General features: G+C 41.9%; 1 protein-coding gene across 1 annotated transcript; it reads right to left on the bottom strand.

Annotated features, from left to right (window-relative positions):
* Window positions 1-1,122: 1,122 nt before the first annotated feature.
* Window positions 1,123-9,574, bottom strand: grhl3 (grainyhead-like transcription factor 3). The gene is made up of 15 exons (XM_063499974.1): window positions 9,558-9,574; window positions 7,808-7,976; window positions 7,660-7,718; window positions 6,550-6,814; window positions 6,196-6,435; window positions 5,398-5,509; window positions 5,179-5,273; window positions 4,534-4,692; window positions 4,363-4,438; window positions 4,139-4,260; window positions 3,248-3,273; window positions 3,032-3,117; window positions 2,840-2,925; window positions 2,565-2,629; window positions 1,123-1,240 (listed from the first exon to the last, which is right to left on the bottom strand). The coding sequence occupies exons 1-15, from the start codon at window positions 9,572-9,574 to the stop codon at window positions 1,123-1,125; spliced, it is 1,695 nt and encodes a 564-aa protein (XP_063356044.1).
* Between the last annotated feature and the right edge of the window lie 3,980 nt (window positions 9,575-13,554).

Genomic DNA, 13,554 nt, shown 5'->3' with positions numbered 1-13,554 from the left:
TTAGGCTTTCAGAATATGAGACCAATCTCAGGCACAGATCAGTTTCATGCTTTTGTTTGATGTGTAGAAAGAGCAATCAGCTCTTTCTGAATTTTCCAATATGCACTTAATCTCCTAGGCTAATTGTAATTATTCACACCTCCTCTACACAAGTGGTATCTTTTGTTTTTCCCACTGCTAATTTATCTCTTTTTTATTTCAGTCAGAGCTGTAAAAACAGAAACAGACCCCAAACCTCTTATGCATTTTCTTTATTTTCATACAAAAGGGCCAATGCTTGACCAATATAACCTGATTGTAAAATTATGAAATAACGCAGGGATACATGCACGCTTTGAAATGATGCATAATGTATAAAGAAACAAACAAGTTTTTACACATGCATATACATGCACACAGTGAAAGTCCTCTGGCTGGGTTGAGGGTGTTTTTGAAGTGTTTCTCTGTGGTTTCACCATACAGTCAGGAAATGTCCACAATTTAGGGGCTAAATGATGACCAATACTAACTCATGTGTGGTTTTAAGGGTGGAAATGTCTGACTTTAGGTTCTGAATGCAACCCAGTGTTGGGTGATCTCGGTTGTGAAACTAACAGGAACCTAGAGGAGGATACTTTTGGCAGTAAAAAAAATAGTAACAGCAGACTGAGAGTAAGAAAAAAATGCACCATTGGGTTTTTATAGAAGAAATGATGAGTACATCGCAAGCAGCAAGAATAGTAACCTATAAAAATGCTAAAAAATGCTGTGCACAAATCATGCACGGAGCTCTTTCAATAAAAATGAAATACATAGCAGTTTATGGAAACTGGTATTCTATATGTACACAGATAGCTCATACAACACTGTCTTATTAAAACCTATTTACATTAAATACATAAAGGGCCGCTGAGCATTATTGCTCTGACATTAACACAATCATTAAAACGGGGGAGAAGAATGATATGTACAACATTTTAGGCAGAAGTAAGAAAACTGGGGTACTGCTTTCACTCCAGTTTTCTTCTCGCTTTTTGGCAGTCCACATCCTACATTCTGTCTGCTCAGGCAGTGCTTCAAGAAATTGATCGAACTGGCATCTTTATTTCTTCATCCTTCAGCAGAGTGGGTGGCTAATTCTTCTCATACTTCAACAAGAGTAACCTGGAACTGACCGTTACCCAACTCGGAAACCTCGATGAGGAATGCCGACTGGTTGGTGTAGTGCTGGATGATGTTGTCATCCATGTTGACAAAGATCCTGTTGGGGAGACAAACAAAAAGACAGGGTTACTCCAGGGACTGTGGAGAAGCAAGGTGCAAAACCATTAACCTATTTAGAGAAAATCATATTCATCTCTAAAACTGCGGTGTTCAAACAGCCTAATAATGTGTTCAATGTGCTCAACCTTTCACCCTGGTGTGACACAAACAGGTTGCCAGGGTTAAAGACAACATGTCTTTTGTTTGGAGGAAGATCTCAAGTGAAAGACATAGAGGCGGTATATCTCCTGCATCAGTAGGAGTTAAAAATCAGGTCACCCTGTTCCTCCGCCTCCTCCTCCTCTGCAGCACTAACACTAGCCTTTAAGGCTGTATTGACTGAACTAACCACCGGCCCATGCATTTTGCCTGCAGGGACAGGATTGATTGAAGACAAGAGCAATAGACAGGGAGGGAACTGCAGGGAGAATGTAACCCAACCTGTTAGTTTAGCTGCTCCCCCTGCAGTGATTGCTTCCAGCAAGCAGCAGGAAAATTACCCAAAGGTGTTTCAGCTACTGACAGTAAGTCTCAAGAAGAAAAAGCACAGACTACCAACAGCTTGTCAGCCACATAGAAATTCTGCTAATTATTCTTTCGCGGCTAGTTGTAAACCCTTCCTATCTAAAATAACGAGCACCCGTATTCATCGTGGAAAAAGCGCAGCTACCTGTATGACCTTTCACCATTGAGCTGAAAGACGCGTGACAATTGTAAACCTGACAGACAGCCTTCAGCTAGCGAGTGGAATCATCCAAAGCCTTTATCATATCAGGAATTTCGTCTTTCAATCCTGCTTTCTGATGTTCCAAAGAGATAATGTTATGAAAACATAAATAAGTACAGCCATTGCCAGTGACTCACCAGCAGGACTTAAAAAAATCTTTTCATCTTCTTTCAGTCATATAGTTTTCCTTTAGAAGAGCTGCAATTAAAACATTCCAGGGCCGAGCCAACTAACCTACCCGCCCGGTTTGTGAACAAGCGCTTCCTTAAGGGAAGATAAGATTAAAACAACAAAATAAGCCCAAAATCAATGCAAATCATGGCGACAGGTGCACTTGTTGAGACTAACTAGTCTATCCATCTGTCTGCAACACAGGAGCCTGTCTGAGATATCACAGGGTGAGAGGTAGGGTATCAGCAACCTCGGAAAGGTTGGAGGGCCAAGACAACCATTCACTTTCACAGCTATGGTTAATTCCTCAAAAAATGTTTGGATTGCAAAAGAAAGCTTCTTAGTGCCACCAATAATCTCAGTTGTTTTTGGTAATTTGTAAAATCACAGTGCAGTAGTCATAACAAAAGAACAGGATGCTCACCCTCTCTTGCATTTTTTGTAGATTTTCCCGATGGTTTCTTTTTGCAGGCCATACTTTTCTGAAATCTGAGGAAAGTAAAGGAATGAGAAGACTGTTAGCATGATCTGATGAAAGAAATATGATATTTACTTTCGGCAAAAGATACGGTACAAATGTTCCAATGAGCACAGAAGTAAACAGGTGAAGGTGCTTTTGATCCCCACCTCAGGAAACTCAAGTCAGAGGATTCAGGAATGTGTTTTTGTGTGTCTTTAAAGCAATCATGTGATACTTACAGCTTCTCGCAAGCCCGACAGCGTTGGCGAGTTGAGCATGAGGGCATCAAACACCTCTTCAGAGTTTGTCCTCACGTACAGAAGAACTAATATAAACCAAGAAAAAACATTTTTTAGCACCAAAGAGGACACTTTTTTTCAATTTTGATTTAACTTAGATTTTTTTTATGAGACTTGCATGTTTCTATCTACCTCTCTGTGCATCTTCTTTGCGAGCTTGTTTGTTGGTTGGGGAGCTCGTCTGGTCTCTGTCTGGATACAACCTCTTCAGAGAACTCCTGGAAGCACAAACATTTGCATTAGGCAAAAGCAGCCACTTAGCTTCTGTTTGAAAATGCTGACTGTGATGGCCAAATGTTACCATAGCCTCACTTTTTTTTGTGCGCGTGTGTTCTTATCTATGCTTACCTTTCCGTTTCGTCCATGGGAGTGGCCTATAGAGACAGGGAAACAGAGAGGAGACCAGAGATCTGATTAGACGCTTCTCTACTGATAAAGGCATTGCCTAATGTCCCCCCTTCCTCAGAGCTGTCTGTGCGTAACATTTTAAAAGAAAAGGAATGTTATCATCATTTTAGTGCTGAATTTCCCATAACCTCTAACAGAGCAACGGAAGTGTGGACGCTGATGGAGAGACACCGATAGCACCATCCTATCCTTAATCATAATGTTAAATCAAAGATATTTTCTGCTTTAGCTATTCAATACAAAACTGTGATGCATCACATTGTTAAGCAATTTTGCAACTCCCTGTTCTTTATTTTTCTTTTGTGTTAGCCACTGTAAATCAGGACTAGCTGTATAATGGACCTAACAGCAATGACATCTAACCCATGAACCCTCTTATTATTGATCCAAACATATTGCATGCTCCTCTAGACTTCCTGGCGTGGGAAAAATGACCTGTCTGAACAGCACTCTCACCACACTACTAACGCAAGTGTATCTGACTGAAAGAAACAGAGGATATCAGGGTGGCTTGCCGCATAAAAGGTGTGAGTGCTGTCTCACCAGGTGCGTGCATGCATGTGTTTCTGTGTAAGCGCTCATAACTTAATCTCGGTGTCAGCAGCTGTAGCGGCTTGTACTTGTGTCTGGTTTCGACTCCAATTAGCTCATCGGATCTCAGGCCTGTGTTTCACCTCACTTTCTCTGGCACCACTATCCCCCCACCCTCCCACTTTTCCCACCGCATACTTTCCCACAGTTTTTTTTCTCCCCTGCCTTGCTCGTGCCTGCCCTATTGCCTGCAAGGATATGGATGGGTGGGGGTAGCACTGTTGTTAAATGAGGACCTACCATGCGCTGTAAGCTGGACAGGTGTGTCTCTGGAATAAAGAGAACTGGCTGGGTGACGTGGTCATCCAGGGTCTGGAAGAAGGTGCACTCGTTGCCTATGGAGCTACTTACTAAAGATTTAGCTGCAAACAAAGGAGGACAATGAGGGATGTTAGATTGGACTTTCACAGATAGCATATTAAAAAAGGTCCTATAAAGGTTATGCTGCTATTTCCAGTGCTAACTGTTACCATCATTAGTGTTCTTTCCTCGCCTCTTGGATCTCTTCCTCTCCTCGTCTCTCATCTTCCTCTCTGCACCCTGACGACACACAGTTACACAATTAGATAAGTCATTCTGACTCAGTTAACGCATGTTTGCTCGTATAAGAAGATGAATGGAATAAAGCGAGTTACCTTATCACAGAAAATCTTGACCTGGAGAGCAGCTCTGTGTATCAGTTGGCCGTTTCCTGAGCTTAAGTCGTAAGTGTCGATCTGAAGGTTCAGGGGCAGGCCTTTCACTCCTTTCTGAGAGGAGAAGTCTGTGCTCAGGGAATTGATCCCAATGTACACCTGGAGGAAAAGAAAAATGATTATTATATGCATGCATCATGCAACTTTTACTGATGTTTTTCATTTGTTGCTCAAGTGTCCCAGTAGGATCATGTTTCATAGACAAATTTCTTTTTTCTGTCCTTTACACATTCTCCCTGTCATCATATATACTAGAGACAGTTCCCTGCCTTCCTGCTCCGTGCCGTTTGCAGTAGGTTCACCCCACCCCAGCGCCTTTGGGCCACAGAGAAGCTCGCATAAGCTGTCGTGTCTTTAGCCGGTTGTTGTGACAAGAGCCTTAGGGCCAAACACATTTCTGGGATTCCTCCACTCCTACCGCAGCCACTCCTTTTCTCCTTCACCTACCTGTTCTACCTTTCCACTATTTTCCTCTAAAACTTCCACCTGTTCTTTTACTTTCATAGAACTGGCCTTACAGTCAGAGGTGTCTGTGCATTCTTGTGTGATAGTGATGTGGGTGCATCTTTGTGCCGGTCTGTTTACCTTGGCCTCCTCGCTGGGGTTCCACACAAAAGAGAGAGCATTGAAGGCCACTTCTTCAACATTGCTAATGCCGCTGAACACTTCCTTGTAGTCCGCTGTTAAAAAACAAAGAGAAACGATAAAGATCGCGGTATGAAAGGCACAACAGAAAGCGGAGTATTTTTTTTGTAACTTTTGTAGGTGTTGTGCACGGTGACTTTCCATGTGCAAAGAACATACCGATGTCAATGACCCTCTGCTTGACAGTTGGCTGGCGTCCGTGCCAGTGATTCCAGAAGCGCAACTGCATTTCTGGGCTCTTGTCATTCTCAAACACGGCCATCACCACTGTCTGAAGTGGAGAAAGGAAGGTGACAAAAAGAGCAGGAAAATTAGATTCATTTGTCTAGCTGGTACGTATTTCTTTACACCTGCACGCATATCTAAGAATTCTCCTTCATTGCGCATCATCCATCACTCCAAATCCTTCCTTTCTCCCAAATTGTCACCAGTTATTTGTGTTGAGCTAGCATGTGTTTGTGTATATTCTTATCCTCCGATTCGTTTGACAAAGAAAACGGCTGTAAACCGCACCACACCTTCCTCTCTCCTTGTCCACTCCTTTTTTGCTTTCTGTTCTGCTTGTGTCACATCAGACAAATGTAGCTGAGGCGAGCTGTACTGCACTCTGGCCTCATTGCCCTGAGGTAGGAATAAATTATAAAGGGCAGGATGCTGTCATTTTAAATGCACCAACCTGGTGTGCAGGGTGTCAGCAGGGTATTAGTCATTAAAAGAACTATCTCCAAGGGAGGGACAGATATTTGGGAAGGGTTGCCTTGCTGGCACGCAAAGAATTCACGTATTATTTGGCTTGATGGAAAAAACAAAATGCCCGAAGGGAAGGATGAAACAATAGTCATCTTTTTTTTTTCTTTTTTTTACGTAAGACACACACAGAAAACAAAACAAATCTTGGAGAATAACTTAGAACAAAAGCAGTCCTTGCTTTCCTGATGATGTGTCACGATGACTCACCTTGACTTTGGTGGCAGTAATGCAGGTGCTGCTGTCCACCCCATGGAGAGTGATGGGGTAGAATTGTCCCTTGTTCAGATACACCATGGGGAGCTCGCTGGGCTTGTGAGAAGAAGCTGCAGGAGCCCCGAGAGAAAACTGGAACTCACTCCTGGATCTCTCAGATGGGGAACTGGTGTAGGAGCGGGAGTAGACTGGGCTGGAATGGTTTTCAGGGAAGGGGTCGCTGTAGGGAAGATTCTGATAGCCACACAGAGATATATGGATTAGTGAAGGAAAAAAAGAAGCGGCACAGAGCTTTTGAAACTATATGGGAGACAAGGCTTTAATTTTAAATTATGGTACTAAGTTTACCTCAGTGCTGGGGTCAGGGAAAGTGGTGTTTTCTGGCCACTTTTGCAGCAATTCAAAAAAGTTGCTGAGCTCCTGTTTGTCATAAGTATTTTCCACAACACTGGTCAGCGAGGTGTATGTTTCTGAGGTGGCAGGAACGGAAATCGGTGGGATCTGCTTAGATCCCAAAATGTTGCTGGGCTGGATGGGAAGGTTCTCAGAGAGAATCTTCATGGCGATAGAGGACGTATCCATTGGAGAAATCTCATTGGTCTGGTGCAGATTCCTGGCAGGATGGGGAAGTTGGGGGGAAAAAAGATTAGCTATAACAGAAAATCCACCGTGTTGATGTCATCATGACTCAGGTAACAACACATCAAGGAAACAAACATAGTTGAAGTGACTGGCTATTGTGTGCCCTTAACCGTTACAGAAGCTTAAAGGCTGCCAGAGTAAACGTACAACGGTCAGTAAAAGCACCTCTTGCGTCGCAACACACACACGGCTACTGCAAACTTGTAGAAAGGCCCGGTTTGACTCTGGGTGGGAACTGTTTGTCTCTTAATCCAGTTTTTTTTTTCCTCTTCTCTGTGTTTGAGTTTCTCGGATAAAAATGTTTGAGGGAACAACACTGAGCCCCAACAATGACCTTTCTCACATACCTAACAAGGAGTAGGAATATAAAGACCAAAATGAGAAAAAACAACTACCTGTCCTCCTGTTGTGAAACTCTTTAAGAAAGGCAGAGAGGATGGTCTAGGAAGGGTAGATGAATGGAAGAGCTTGAGAGGAAGACAACAATCCCTCTGACTGTGTTTGACTAGAGGATTACCCACTCATCAGTTTACGGCCTCCTAAAGCCCTGCCTTTCTCTTTCTGTATTATTACTCGAATAACTTCAGTTCAGTGACAACTGATTGAGCATCTGAGTCATGCTACCTGTCACAGAAATGACTGCAAATTGTAAAAAAAATGGACTGAAATAACTATTTAAAGCTGTGTGGTGAAGAGTGACATGACTATGACTATGAATGACTATAGATACATGGAAACAATGTCAGAGGCATGACTGGTTTGTGAAGCGTGAGTGAAAGTGTGTGTGTGGGAGCAGCTGCAGAAACGCTGTCTTACCTCTCTGTTACTTTGCACACATTGCCTGTGCGGCTGCAGGCAGCATTCACTTTTGGGCTCTGGAAAAATAGGAAAAAGGGGGAAATGCGATAAGTGTCAGGAAATTTAAATGAATCTTTAGGTTTACTCAAGATTATACATTATTTACCTTGCACTGTTCATAAAACATCGAGAGGGCTGTTAGCTCTTCGGGCAATCTGGATTTTGAGGGGTTCGGCTCAGTTATGGAGTTATCCAGATAAGGCCAGGAGTCCATGACGTAGTTTGAGTAATTGTTATAGCTGAAGTTCTCGCTCTGAAAGACCAGTCCCAGAGTCCTACAACAGGCCAGAAAGGGTATAGATTAGCAGGGTGACTTGCAAATTAAAATATACACTGAAACAACTTTAAATATCAAACTATAACTATTTAGTTTTAAAGTCCTAATTAATAGCAGACCCACTATGTTTCCGATCGCTTAGCCATCAGGTTTTTGACATTTACCAGGGCCCTGGAGCACTGCACATACTTGTCCTGTAGCCTGTAGGGTTTCGATTGCAAAACCACAGTGCTGAGTAACATCTCTCAGACGTAGCGGTGTCAAAAAGGCTTAAAAAGCCAGGGGCCACCCATAAACATGCACACACACACACATAGAGTTTTTTGGTTTCCAGTGTTGTGAAAGAAAAAGAAACTACACTTGTGAATCCTATATAAACTCTCATATTTGCTCAGATCTTAAAAGAGATGACAAGATTTTCTTGCTCAGTAAACAGAAACCCACAGCTGTCACAGAGGTGAGCTCTGGTTTTTCATTTCACTTGGAAAAACACACACACACACACACACACACACACACACACACACACACACACACACACACACACACACACACACACACACACATAGAGCCTGGGGTTCTGGGGATTGTATTTGTTTGTAGAGACTCACATCGACACTGAATCGTTAACATCAGAACTGCTAGGATAAGCCCCCTTTGGAGCTAATGAACAAATAGCTGCAGTGTAACCTAGATAAACAGTTAATCAAATGTGATGACATGAGGCAAAGACCACAGGTGTGAACAGCCGCAACAGAACTAACGCTTAGGGAGAAATCCCACAACTTCTCACACGCATTAATGGACGAATGCTGATTAATGCAATTCAGCCCAGTATCTGTAAAGCTAAAAATACATTATATACATATGAGCACAGAAAACTGCATACCTCAAAATCTTTGGTTGCCAGATTAGAGCCTCAGTTTATACTAGTGTCCTTTTAAATTTTAGCTATGCCACAAATCCTTAAGCAAAGCCGGTACACCTGTTCAGAGGTGCACCTGCCTCACACTCAGCAGCAGCCTCCCAAAACAACAAACACAAGTTATTCTCTGCGTATTTCCCCCAAAACAAGCCGACAGCGCTGGTTTTAACTTCGGTCCATAGGAGGGGGGCAGGGGGGGGGGGGGTCTCGTGTCTTGGGTTTCACCATTATGTAATTCAATGCAACGCTTGCTGTCATTACCCCTTGTCTCCAACACCTCAAGAAGAGGTTCTTATTTTCTGCGCTCCTTTTGTGCTCTGTGGCCCCCTAGGTTAGTGACAACACAAGTAAAAGCAGACTCACTACAACAAAAAACGCCAACTTTGTGTGTGCCTATCACAGCTTGTGTGTGTGATAAATTTATCCATATCATTTTCTCCTGAAAAACGCTCCCTTTCACATGGGGTACCATTGACAAAGAAGAACAGGGGATTCCAGGCTGGAATCTTAAATAACCCATTCACTGTGTTACACCAAGTCCAAACTAAAAATGTTTTTGTCTTGTGGAAAGACAAAAAAAATACCTAATGGGAAAAAAACCTTGCAGTTACAATAGCTAAAAAACACCTAAAACAAAACACTTGAAGAACTTACTCAGTCTCTTTGGTCATGTCTTCAGTCCAAGTCAGCTTGAATAGGCTCCTTTAATCTCCACTCTTCAGTTTTCGTAGGGGATTCTCTTCTTCTTCAGTCTATCAGGGAAGAGCTGTGAAACACAGATGAGTCAAGTGTTGTGATTCTCTCTGAAGAGGGCCCAGATTTATTTCATGCCCGGACAAAGTTTCCTCTCCCCTCTGATTGGCTGAGAGGTGTGGAACAGGTGTGTGATAGGACAGGTGTAGAGGGGAAGGTGTAGATCTCTTCCCAAGTTGGAAAGAAACCATGAGTGTGAGTGTGTAAGCCTGGAGTTTACTTTGCATGACAATCCAGGGCAGTAGAGCTTTGAATCTCATTAACATTTTGGATTAAAAAGAAAAGAAAAGGGGAGACTGGTGATCCCAGAGGTGTGAAATGTTTGGTAATGACTCTGAGAAAGGCAGCAGAGGTCAGGGACTCAGCTTTAAGATGTTAATAGTTTTTCAGTATCATTGCTCACTCTCACCCCTTCATTATTATTTCACTGAAAGGCTTTGGTTTCTTTACTTTTTAAAAGTTAGACAAGCTACATTGCATTTAAAAATGCGTTATTGCTGAGAGCAGAGTCCTGAGATTTAAAACTTCAAAAGAAATCTTTCATTTGTTACATTGTTTTTATAATGATCTGAAGTGTTTTGAATTTTCAGAGATTTTTCTTTCATGAATATAATGAAAAAATGAGAATAACAGAATAAAGGAGCAAATGATGACCAAAAAACTTTAAATAAACAACAATGAGCCCTGAGATGTAAGTCTAGATGTAAGTTTTAGGGCCACAGTTAGGAAAGTGGAAGTACGGATGGATGGATGGATTTATGGATGGATGGATGGATTAAAAAAATGCAATCACCCAAATGTATGAAATTGTAGAAACAGAACTATGTGCAGCATTCATAACTGTCTTATTACAGTATGGAGCATGTTTATCTGCAAAAATAAAGGAGATTTTACACTAATATTTTGTTGGACTCAGAACTGTCTGGGCAACTTTTTATGCTTTGCATTTGGAGGGAGGATCTACATCTGAAGAAAGAAACATGGAAATGAGGAGAAAGAGCTTCTACTTTGGTCATAATCTATTTCACAATAACCCTGTGCAAGAGTTTTTTAAGAGTAAGATGCAAACTCCCTAACCAAAGCTCACACATCGTGCTACCAGGAGTCATATAGGCGCTTGTCGTTAAGGGATTTTATCTGTAGCTCAGAATCTGCCGAGCCTTTTACACGAACATGCAGAGCGAAAGGGAGAGAAAGCGAGGATGATTATATGTACCTGTTTATCTGTTCATCCACGTGTGAGCCCCTCTTGTGGGACACCTGAGGGAATCTGGCGTGGTAACACACAAGGGTGCGTGCTGTGCAGTCTGCCCACACACTCATGCACACCCTCACTGGATAAGAAACACACGCATACATGCAGAAAGCCCTGAGGCAAATTGGCTCTGAATCAAAAGAGAAAGAAGTCTGTGAGTATGACACATCTTTTATTACTCCAAAGTAAATATGACCTAAAACGTCAGCCACATACAAAAAAAAACAGTAATTTAAATGAAAGCCAGTTATAAAGTAAAGAATAATAAGGCATGAACATGGGGATAAGAAGTTTACAGACACGACATGGTAGCATGGAAGTGGATCTTTTCTCACAAAGCAATTATCAACTCTGCTCGTTGAAGGTGTGAACTATTTCTCCAAGTTTCTCTCTCTCACCCTGTCTTTCTTATACTCTCTCTGTTTACCCTCCATTAGAGCTACAAAATTAGCATATCAAAATGCTTGGCTCCTTTATCCTTGCCTTACTCTCACTCTGCCACTCTCACCTCTTCTTTCTGCCTTTTTATCTTATGTGTTTACCTGACATCAATCCTTCTGCCAATGCAGCGCCCTCCCACCCCCACACACACCCCAGTGTTCAGCCAGTCTACTGAGCAATCAATCAATTTCCTGAATATCAGGCGTGATCATCTTTAGGAAAGAAAGTGCATCTTTGTGCAAACTCTATTTGAAAGTAAGGTTTTCTGTTTAGTGTTGGACTTGTCAAATTTAGTGGTGCTCCTCAAATCCCCCAAAAGATCTCTTCCAATCTGATAAGACAGGGAATTGGAAGATGGATGGCGGTGTCAAGATGTTCAAAGGCCTGCCTCGAAACTTATCCGTAGAGTAAGAAACCAACAAGCGCCGGGCTGCTTTGCTGTGTTGTGTGACAGCTTGTGTGGATGTGAATGCAAGCATGCAGCCATGCATGCTAGCACACAAACAGACGTCAGCACCAGCTCTACGCACCACTGCTGCTGAGAAGGATAATTCTCAACACCTCTCTCCCACCATAAATCTCTCTTTCTCCTTTCCCAATCTCCTACTTACTCTTCCTTTCACCTCATGTTCCTACTTCTCCTTTCCCTTGTGACCGTTTGACCAGTGAGTCTTATCTGTTTCTGCCACTTAAGGACTTTGTGGCCACGACTAAACCCCTTCACGCAACGATCACGCACATCCACAGTGATAAACCAAAGTGAAGAAGTCATGCAGAGAGAACAAAGTAATGAAAATAGCAGCCCTTTTGTCCTGTGGCTGATCCTTCTCATTAACTCCACACTATACATATCTCCCCATCTCTTTCTCTTTCTGTATCTCTTCATCTGCCCTAATGCCTAGTCTGTCATGTAGGAATGTGTGTTGAGGATTGAGAGATATATGCCTCTGGCGTAATACTGTCTACCGACTCCTTCATACTGGGAAATCTGCCCTTATGCTAAGACTGTGCACCTGTTACTGCAAGGGCCCATCATGTTTTCTGCAACTGCAAGGATTTCCCATTTCTGCTGCTTCTTTTTAAGCACCAGTTTTCTGCTGTTACCTGCTGTGTTCTCATAAATATTCAATTTCTCAGTATTGCTAAAAAAAAAATCCATTCATACAAAGCATTGTCAGGCACAACTGATTCCATCTTAAGCATTCAACATTATGAGTGAAGGTTTTCAAGGTTTTGTCATTTTTATGTTTATGATTGTGAAAATGAAGCAGGATTGTGTTTATGGCAGAATATTAAGTGATTGCGACACCACCTTAAACATTATTACTTTGGAAAAACTAAAGCAGGAAATCTAACAAATTATTTTATAATGTTGAAGATGCACATGTAATTAAATGGCCCTTTTATATGACATTTTGATGTCCTTTGCACTCCATTGTAATTTTCTGAGTGTGTGTCTTGAGCCTTAAATTGCTAGTATGATTTATTAAAGTGCCTTTAAAAAGCATCAGCTGCACTGAGAGGATTTTACTGTGAAATATCTTGTGTCATATACTGTGCATAATAATAAATTATATATTTCCACATTTCTCTTGGCAAAGCAGCTGCACAAACACACATGCATGCAGTGTGGGTTAGACACCTAACCAGCTTTGACAGCTAGGACATTTGGCTCAGCTGACTTTGCTATGTCCACAAAATAGAAGTTATAAAGAAATTCAGGCAAAAACAAGGTACTTTAAACCACACTATGAACCGATGTGTATAATTATAACCATGCATGCATAGCATGGCCAAAGGGAAATGTAGCTACAGTTATAAAAAGCCAAAATTATCTTCCTCAGATGGCATAGGGTACTAAACTGGAGAGATATTTTCTCATGTGCAGAAGTGGATTAATGAACTCACCACTCACACTGAGACATTTAGGGTCACTGACTGTGAGCGCAGAGTATCATCAACATTTTCCATTTGCTCGACAATTTTCAAGTGAGCTCATGCTTTAAAACTAGCTGCACAGGCTGATAAATGGCCTCTTCATGACACATGAGGGATACTTCAAAGACCCTGACTTGAATAGGACCATGTACTCCATTATCAGTGTATGTATTTCATAGAATAAAATAGAATAAACCTTTATTATCCTACAAATGAGAAATTCTGGTGTTACACAGCTCTTATAGCAAGGGAGATATAAACACA

The sequence above is a fragment of the Pelmatolapia mariae genome, linkage group LG16_19, assembly GCF_036321145.2.
Source record: "Pelmatolapia mariae isolate MD_Pm_ZW linkage group LG16_19, Pm_UMD_F_2, whole genome shotgun sequence".
Lineage (NCBI taxonomy): Eukaryota > Metazoa > Chordata > Actinopteri > Cichliformes > Cichlidae > Pelmatolapia > Pelmatolapia mariae.
The sequence above is the reverse complement of the archived record's forward strand: the minus strand, read 5'-3'. Positions and strand labels throughout refer to the sequence as shown.

Bases quoted from the DNA above. Each gene is read 5' to 3' on its own strand.
- grhl3 (XM_063499974.1), bottom strand. The intron at 7,719-7,807 runs GTAAATAATGTA...CTATTTTTCCAG, and splicing joins TGTTTTATGAACAGTGCAAG to AGCCCAAAAGTGAATGCTGC. The intron at 4,261-4,362 runs GTTAGCACTGGA...CTTTGTTTGCAG, and splicing joins GAACACTAATGATGGTAACA to CTAAATCTTTAGTAAGTAGC.